Genomic DNA, 9,919 nt, shown 5'->3' on the forward strand with positions numbered 1-9,919 from the left:
TCATGTGGAGGAGGAGGAGGAGGAAGAGGGGCAGTGGAAGAGTTTCTTCAAAGCCGCCTTCATGTCACGGTTCCTAAGGCTGTAGATGAAAGGGTTCAGCATTGGGGTCACTGTTGTGTACATCACAGTTATCAGTGCATGCTTCAGACTGTAACTAGCCAGAGGCCTGAAATACATGCCCATGACTGTCCCATAATACAAAGACACCACTGTCAGGTGTGAGCCACAGGTGGACAAGGCCTTGAGGAAGCCCTTGGTGGATGGAACCCGCAAGACTGTGGAAAAGACCCGGACATAGGAGATGATGATGAATAGCAGTGGTACTGAGAAAACACCCACACCAAAGTACATCATCTTCACATTGAAGCGAATGTCAGAACAGGACAGCTGGAGCAAAGGCGTAATGTCACAGTAGAAGTTAGCCACATCCCTGTTGCCACAGAAGGACAATCTAGCTGTGAGTATGGTGTGGGGCAGTGAGTTGCCATTTCCAATCACCCAGGACCCAGCAACCAGCAGGATACAAAGTTGTGGACTCATAATTGTTGCATAATGAAGTGGGCGGCCGATGGCCACAGCTCGATCATATGCCATTGCAGCTAGTATATAACTGTCTGTGTTTGCCAAGCCTATCATGAAGAACATTTGTGCCATACATCCCCCAAAGGAGATGGCCTTGCTACCCAGGAGATGGTTGGCCAACATCTTGGGGATAGTTACAGAGGAGAAGAAGATGTCAACAAGGGAGAGGTTGGCGAGGAAAAAGTACATGGGGTTATGAAGGCGAATGTCAGAGTGAATGGCTAGGATGATGAGCGTGTTCCCAAACACCGTGATGGGGTAAATGAACAGGAAGAGGATGAAGAAGAAATATTCCTGCTCCCGCTGCCTTGTAACTCCCAGGAGAGTGAACTCTGTGGTAGAAGACTCGTTTTCTTCTCTCATGACTCCATCAACATGGAATCAGACACGAATCCAGAAACATTAGTGCAATTATGATCTGTATGTCACCAGTCTCCCCCACTACACCATATAACAGTTGGCTCTCTCTACACGTGAATCCATAAAATCCAGAGTCACATTATTTGAAGAAATCTCTGGTGATCAATGGTACAGATAGTAATTTATCCAAGAACCTTTATCAAGTCTAAGCAATGTTCATTTTCCCTACCAACACTACTATTTTATATTTCATTATTTCAGAGTTAAAGTTCACAATGCATAGTCTGGATTCATAGTATGACTTCAAAGAAAAATCACAAACATAGGACAATTATGATTACTTCTTGTTTGTTCAACATATGGAACAGAGTCTTTGCTTCTAAGAGCCTTAGAGTTTCAGGGAGAAGCCAGAATCACACTTGTCTCACTAGCCATCATATGGAAGGCAGCCTTTTGGAATATTCTATCATGTACTCCAATTCAAATGTCCTCCAGGAAAAACTAACCTAGAATTTGTCATTGTTTCTTTGACCAAACACAGAGTGATCTCATAGTATATAAAATGTATACAGTGGAATGGGAAGATTCTAAGTCATAAGGATCACTGAATTCAAGTCCTACTAATGAAAGCCCAGTGAATTTTTCTCCCAGGTGTCCCATTCATAAAAGAGACCTTTTTCTGTCTCCTTCATATGTTTCCCTTTGGTAGCCTTTCAACTACACACAACATTGTACTTTCTCTCAAGTCTTCTCTTCCTAGTCTTATTATGCTACCAACACCACTTTATAAACTCTCCACTCTATTTCTGTTGTCTTGGTTTTCTTATAACATAAACTTCAGTAGGCCAGACCAAACTGTTTTTCTACTGGAAATGTTGTAATATTTCCTTAACTCATTCACCAGTCTCTTCCAATTTCCCTTATCTATTGATCTCAGATGTTAATTAAAACAGAGACTACTAGCTACTTGGTGCTATCCTTGCTACCCTCCTCTTGATCAACAATTTCAACTACATTTCCCAATATCCTTTCTCATTAGGTGCAGTCATGTGACTGACTGATTTCTAGCCAATCCACTTATGTGTTCTAGTTGGAAGCTTTCACCATAATGCAGTACTAACAGTTTGAAATGTTATAGAAGTTGAAAGAGATGATACTGTCACATAATGAAATTATCCTGTGTCACTAGTTCCTCCATACAAGAGATATATCCAACACACACACACACACACACACACACACACACACACACAAACACACTTTGGGTACACAATGATACATTGTCAGAAAACAAAACAGAAAAACAGGAGCAAATATGAAATAATATTCTAGCTACCAAACCCACATGGATCTTTGTCATAGTATTTTCTGGATGTTCTTGAAATTTAACACCAGCTTTATAATACATTGGATTTAAAATAAAGATATTACCTGTTGGTGATGATTTAGTTCAGAGTGTGGCCAGGAACTGGTGGCTCAAGACAGTATTTCATCAAAGCTAAGAAACAGAGATAAGATTCTTTGTTGAGAAGTAAAAAGGGCCCTGTATTACGTCAAGTAAGACATGATCAGATAAAAGGAATCAGAAGAGCTTGGATGATCTTTGGCTAACATCACTTAATTATCTAGTGTTCTTTACCTAGGTTAACAACTTCCTATAAACCTCATCTTCAACTCATAATTCATGGTGGTTTCTAGCTTTGTTGTACCACAGATAACAATCCAGCTGTTCCACCTTTACATCTGCCTTCTATACACTGGGCTAATTATGTCCTGTCCCTCAAATATGTCACCCTCAGACAGCATTCATTCTTCCACTTTCTTCTCCCGGAGCTCCCAGAGAGTACTAGAAAAATCACAGACTTGGGGTTGGAACTCTTGAGCCCAGATCCCAAGCAGAACTATCACACTCTTCATCAAGCATTGCTATAACCTATTGAAATCCAACCTCAACTCTGCTACTCCCACAGCTCACCATGATACTCACATGAGCAATGGGCCCAAATCCTGGACTCATCATTGAATATCTTGCTTCATAAAGGAACATTTCTTAATATGTTTTTGATGCATGTCATTCTCATGTGTTTGCCTTTACATTGTTTGTCCCTTTGCTCCAATGGGAAAAATGCATCCATGTATCAAGCATGATCTCATCCTTATTTTCTTCTATTTTCTGAGCTATCTCACTCCATTAACTTCTTTGCTGGCTCCATAGTGTTATAGCTATATGTCCTACCTACAGACTAACAAGAACACTGTAGCCTCTTCAATGAGCTTTGTAACCCATTCCAGAAACCATTCCTCTTTTTTTAAAACTGTATTCTCCTTCCTAAACCAGGCTTGTTTACAGAAGTTGCTCTTTACAAAACTAAAAATATGCTTATAAATGCAGGTGTGACACATGGCAGAGTTTTCCCAACTCATTCACTCTAACCATTAACTGACAGATTTAATCCAAGTTTCTTATTGTGGAGAGCCTCGGGGACAGAAATTCAGACAACTGACAGTAACATCAGCCCATCGAGGCAGAGGGATACAGACAAAGCTGAGGACTAGGATGGAATCGTCATGGGAAAGAAGTGTGTATTTGTCTTGTGGAAAGTTGTTAGCCAATGCAAGGGGTTTATTCAGTAACCTGCTATGTACATGGATTTGCACACTGAATATAGTTCCCACTACCCCTTTCTGAAAAGAAATGCTCAACCCTTTATTTAATACACTCAGTGACTAATTAGTATGGCAACAAGTTGATGGATACTCCACTGCAAAAATTACAGGATGATATGGAAAAGTATGCAGTTCAAGAATACGATGAAAATATGCATCCCTAGAGGAGAAACAGTTGGTATAACAGAGAAACAGAAAATACAAGGAAGAAAAGGAGGGCGGTTTGTTTAGTGTAGGGGCTAAGGCATGGAGTCCATGGTGCCAGATTTTAGAGTGGTGTCAGGAGGGAGAGATGACTTCTGTATAAACCCAGGCAAGAAGCAAAATAAACCTTGTACTGTTGCGGAGAAGATCTGAAGCTGCAGCAGCAAGAAGGTGACTGAGTTCCCTGAAAGGTGTCAGTCTCACACACAGCTCACCACTAATATTTATACCCCTGGAGAGTGTTCTGGCTTTGACATGAGCTATGATACTGAGGAAAATTTTTGCAAGGACAGGTGAAATTAATTGTTTGCCCTTATCATGTGAGTACAAGAGATGGGACAAAAAAGAATATGCTTCAAATGTTTTTCAGATTTCTGTAGTAATTCCACTCCTTAAGACTGACTCTGCAAATGGTTCATGATCACACTGCCAAGCCCCAAATAGTTGGGAATAGACACACCTTTCTAATTCCTCTCTTAAGACCCTGCATTTCTGTTTTGCACAACTCTACACCACATACCCATGAAACAGCAAACGTGCAACACATGTATGTGGTTAAAAATCGCCTAACCTGGGATAACTGAATCACAACGGCTCTTTCCCAGCTCTGTGTTCATGAAAAAAGTCCCAGGAAAAGTGTGGTCAGAGCAGGATTTCTGTCCATCTGCTACTTTTACCTATTGAATTTTCAGAACTTATGTCAGACTGTGATTTGTGTCCATCTAACCTCTCTGAGTGAGTGTTGGTGACTCATTTCACCTAGTAAATGATTTGATAAAAGGACTTGATGATTCTACTTACCTCGTGATGATTTTACGAGGGTATAGGAACAGCATGGTTGTTATATAGCTGTTTCTGCTGTTTGCCTAGATCATGCTGTCATAGTGCTCTCTCTCCAATGTCCACAGACCTACCTGGAAGTCAGCAGACATTGTCATCAGATACCCTGGCCCCGTGGGCTTAACTCCTGTTCCATAAATGAAATTTTTCAAGCAGCTAGACTAGGACCTGGGCCCAGGCATGCTCAGAGAAGCATCCGGGTGATGCGTTTGGATGGACATAAGAATGGGATGGTTTGAAAAATTGAGCTTCCCTTTTCCAGTCCATGAGCAGAAGTAACAAAAGTGCTGTCCTGGATTGAGCCTGAGGAGGAGGGATCTCCCAAACTGCAGCCCAGTAGATCTTAACATAAAGATTGGGAACCTTCCAGCAGCTTTTAAGTCTCCTAAAACATCACTCTCCAGATATCATTCAGGTTCAACTTGTAATAACTGTTGAGATTGATGAAAATGTCTCTTCCTATAGCCTTAGGGGACACAGTGGCTCCCAACAGTAATTTGCAGTAGAGAGAGTGTCTCCAGGGCTCAAGCTCTGGGCTGACCTATTCCATCCTCTCTGTTGGGATCTCAGTACCTCTGCTGTTCAAACTCTACTATGAACCACCACTTGGGAGTTGCAAGGACCCTGATATGACTGATATCTTGGTATTTCTGCACGTCTTTCTGCTGGTTAGTGTTTCTAAGAAAGAAACTAACAATGCATCTTTCACTAGAATTTGGTCAGAGAAAATTAGATTGTAAACTATGGCTGTCCTTGATGTAGTATGCTAAGAGCAGATCTCCAGATTGTCTAAACTCTGAGATATGGAAAGAATCTAGACATCTAGAGCACTGAATGCATGTGTCATCTTCATAGTAACCCTAATGATGAGTGTTGCCCTGTGATTTAGTACCTCCTGTGGCAGAGAGCTCTCTGCCTTCTACAGAAAGTGATGTTGAATGCTTGTGAGCCCAGGCTTGCTCACCAGTTGCTGACTTTGATGCATATTGGTTGTACCCATCTTGGGCCAACATAAACAGTAATAAGCATAAACTCATTCTCATGAAGTTAATGTGATTGAATGAACTATATATAATTCTTAAAATAGCATGCATTTTTAAAATATATGTATTCTTGGCATAGTGCATGGCACATAACTAACAGGGTAGATCAACTCCTTTTACTGCTTTTATTCTTTTCAGAGGTAAGGACTGACCTGTAGGCCTTGTACTTGTTAGAGAAGTAGTCTAAAACAGAGTCAAAGTCCCAACTCTCTTATTTTTCTATTATTTCTATATAAACCTGTATAGAATTTACTATGTATTCACTATTTTACTGGTAGTCATGTGACAAGTCTGTCCCCGCCAGCGGGGACCCAGTTATTCAGGGTCCCGAAGAGGCTTTCTACCTGTGGGCCAAAATGGGGGTGAAGAAAAGAAGGAGACCAAGCAAGATTCTGTTGTCAAGGTCTCATTTATTGAGATGAACGTTACAGCTTTTAGGGCTTTCAGGTAGGGGGAGTGACCTTTGTGAAATATGAAGGAGGGGGGAGATGAGGGTATAGGCAGTGATAGATGGAGGCAAAGAGGTCAGGCGATGAGGTCAGGTGGTGGAGACACTGGGTGTTGACTGAGGAGATCACTGGTATCTGCTTGAGCTGAGGCATCCCTTGAATGTTATCTTCCTGTGCCGTAAATTCATGGGAGAGGCTTTGTCCAACAATCTTAAGACTTATGGCAGTCATCTTAGAGGTGAGTCTCTGTGGCCAAACAGCCCAGAATCACTTTGAACCATGCAGTCAAAAAGCGGCTAGGCCCAAATCCAATATGGCTCCGTGCATCTCCCCCATTTTTCTTTTATAAAAGACCATTAGGTGGAAGTAGTGGTCTGAGAGAGATCAGACATGCCTCACAGAGTGCCCAGCTCGGCCATGGTGAGCCACTCTTGCAGTTAGGACTGCACCCCAATGGCTAGGAATGAACTTATGCTGTAACACACCATTCTGGGCTATACGTGTGTGTTATTTGGGGGAGAAACTGGGCAGAGGAGCATTTGACCGGCCCGTACATTTAAACGGGGTGTAGCCACCTCTGTCTTAGGATCGACCTCTCGAACCCCAGCCTTATCTGTCATAGGATCACCTTGTCACCCCCAAGGCACCATGTCTTAGATTGGTCAAGGGTCAGAGGAAGTTGCCCGTCCCTGAGGATAGCTACATTGGATCATCTTCTCATTCCTCTTACTTGAGCCCAGGGGCGAAAGAGTAGAAGCCAGATGGCATTAATATAAGAGATTGTGGAAATTGAGCCTCTCCCGATAAGTAGTGGGCACCTCATCTGGTTCGTTATCTCTCTGGTTCTCCTCAGCTGCTACCACCAAGTGACTAGTCAAGCCTCTCCTGTAATAAAATTTAGAATTCCCAATTGTTAGCAACTACTCCAGAAAGTTCACCCACTGTGCTTGCTTAACAATAGAATGGGGGGAGGGTAACTCCAGACACTACAGACACAATGGCTGCAGCAGTAATGGCTGCTACAATAGCAGCGAAAGTGCCAAGGTCTTTCCCAGGACACTTCAGGATCTCTGGAACAACCAGCAGACAAGGGAACCATGTCTGAGATCTGCAGAAACAGGGCAGAGTTCCCCAGTCCACAGCAGCTTCCAGCAAGCAGCAGTGCACAGAGGGTCGGAGCGCAGGCCGCGGTGGGACGGGACACAATGACTGCAGCAATGCCAGAATTTCTGTGATGACAAAAGATGAGTGGGAATCCTCCATATTCCTCCAAGGACACAGGAATGACTCCAGGGACCCGAACCAGGAGAGCTGATTCTTCATGCTCCCAGGATCAGCAAGTCTCAGCAACCACCTCTGGCAGCTGGCATACTCTTGTAGCATCCTGTAGAAAAAACACAAAGATTCCCTCTTCCCCATATAAAATATCTGAACAGGATCATGCCAATATGTGGATCTTTCTATTTCACCTAGGCAGAATTATGCCTAGTTGTAGGGTGCCATAAACTCAGAGTGTTCCTTGGCATCCAAATTTTAAAATTGAAATAAAAGGAGCATATTTTAGCATACAGGGATAACTCCCATTTTAATTTATTAAAATGGTGTTAAAATATTATTTATTAAGATAAGTCCTTGAGGATTAAATTGAGGACACTGAGCACTTGTATTTATAAATTGACTTTTATACCAAATTATTGTCTCCAGCATTATTGTTTTGGATATATAAAGAATGAGATTTTTTGACTAACTGTTCCTATGTATGGCCTATAATCTGCCTGGTATCATTGTCCCCCCTTGCTAAGGGGTCCAGGCAATCCAGTTTGAGTTCTTAAATGGCCTATAAAGGAACAGTACTTAGTGCTCTTAACCACTAAGCCATCACTCCAGCCCCTCACCAGCTTTATTTACCTAAACATAAGCATCCAGATTCAGTTGTACTAGAAATCCCTGAGCTGGTAAGGTGAGGATGGGAGTTGAAAGTAAGCAAATGGAGTCTTCCTCTTTTTGTGAGGGAGTGTTATCAACTCCATTATCATTTTCAAAGAGCTGGGTCTATGGTTTTGTTTAGTTGTCTGAGCCAGAGCACTGAAAGGACAGTGAGTTGTCAGACATTCACACTGAAATCATCACTCACTGATTTTATGTAGAAAACCGGCCTTTAATAAAGCATTAAGTAATTGAAATCAATTGTAAACCACAAGCAGCACATTGGCTATCAGTATATGAATTGAAAGCTTGATTTTTAAAACAGTGGCTAAAGCACGGAATTTAATAATCTGTGCTGAAGCAGCAGAAACTCAAGAGAATAAACAAGTGATCCAATCATACATGTAGCCTTTTCATTAGATGAACCACCTATAATACAGTAAGCACATTTTCTATGGGTTGCATGCACAAATGTACAGGAAATACAAAAGCATGCAAAGAGTAAAATTATCAATTTTGCCTGAAAATCTGTATATGTAATAGGCCAAATATCAGTATTTTGTAATAACCAATTTAATTGCTGTTTGGAATAAGATGTTTTACCAGGTTTCTTTTTTTTTTAAATACTTTCAAGACTCTAGCCTACAATTCTGTATTAACACAACTGAAGCTTTATCTCCATAAGCCTTGTGTTGCAGGGCAACAGCAGATGCCCTTGCAGCACCTAGCTGGACTCTGCCTTAAGATATCCCTAAGTAATTCTCAACTCTCTTTTGTGTCTTACTAAGTCTTTAGCATCAGGATTCCAATCTGGACACTATCTGAACCTATACACAAAGGTCATGACTGCCTTTTAGAACTTCTAAACTTATACAGGTTGTGATCCCAGAGGCACAGTCCCAAGAAGTGTTAGGAGTACTAACAAATGCAATGTTACATCATTTGCAATAGAAATCAAGCCTACCCCCACACCTATCCCAAAGGAACCCAGGGCAAACCTGAAATTCTTGTTTCTCAAGCACACTCAAGTGAGCATTATAGATTTCCTGTAACAGCCACTAACAAGCATCCCAAGTGGGATGGTGAGAAAACAAGAAGAGAGTCCAGAAAATAGAGGTCTGCTGAAGAGGGCAAAAGCATTTAGTCACATAGAAAGACAATCAAAAGATTAACAGACAAAAAAACAAAAGTGTGCACAAAACAAAAAACAAGCGGCCACCACAAGATTGCCACAAAACTGAGCTGATTCAGATTGGAGCTTCCATGAGCTCAGCAAAGACAGATGAACGGGAGCAGATTCCACATCACTCCTCCTTCCCAACCAGAATCTTCCCATTGTCAAAGTCACAAGTAACACAAAACAAAGACCTAAGACACATAGACAAGGACCACTCTGGAAATACAGACAGCCGGAAAGGCGGGTCTTTTCTCCAATCCATGAGAATGGCCGAATCCTCACCAGCACCCAGACGGGAATCTCCCAGGCGTCCCTGGGGTCCCTTCTTACCTCCTGGATGTCTCCCAGGGCAGTGCAATCGGTGAGTCCCTGGCACATCTACCACTCACATTTGCGTCTCTCCTGAGACACGATCCTCCCTCTCAGCCTGAGATGGGAGCATCTGCAAAACCAGAACTCCAGAACTCCAGAACTTGCGAGCAAATACAGACCCAGAGTTCAGCCGGCACAAAACACAAAGACACAAAGACACAGACACTACCTCCTGAATCAGAATCGCCTAGGATCCTTTTTCTTACAATAAGACATTTAAACACTTTCCAACCTTATTCCAACTATAGGAATTAATTTCTGCTCCTTCAATAATAAACCAAGGACAAGTTTCTCACACA

General features: G+C 42.0%; 1 protein-coding gene across 1 annotated transcript; it reads right to left on the minus strand.

The window, feature by feature from the left end:
* Positions 1-945, minus strand: Or1a1b (olfactory receptor family 1 subfamily A member 1B). Its single transcript, NM_001000036.1, is given in 1 exon segment — positions 1-945. A coding segment is annotated over 1 exon segment (945 nt).
* Between the last annotated feature and the right edge of the window lie 8,974 nt (positions 946-9,919).

This window comes from Rattus norvegicus, chromosome 10 (genome assembly GCF_021556685.1).
Source record: "Rattus norvegicus strain SHRSP/BbbUtx chromosome 10, alternate assembly SHRSP_T2T, whole genome shotgun sequence".
Lineage (NCBI taxonomy): Eukaryota > Metazoa > Chordata > Mammalia > Rodentia > Muridae > Rattus > Rattus norvegicus.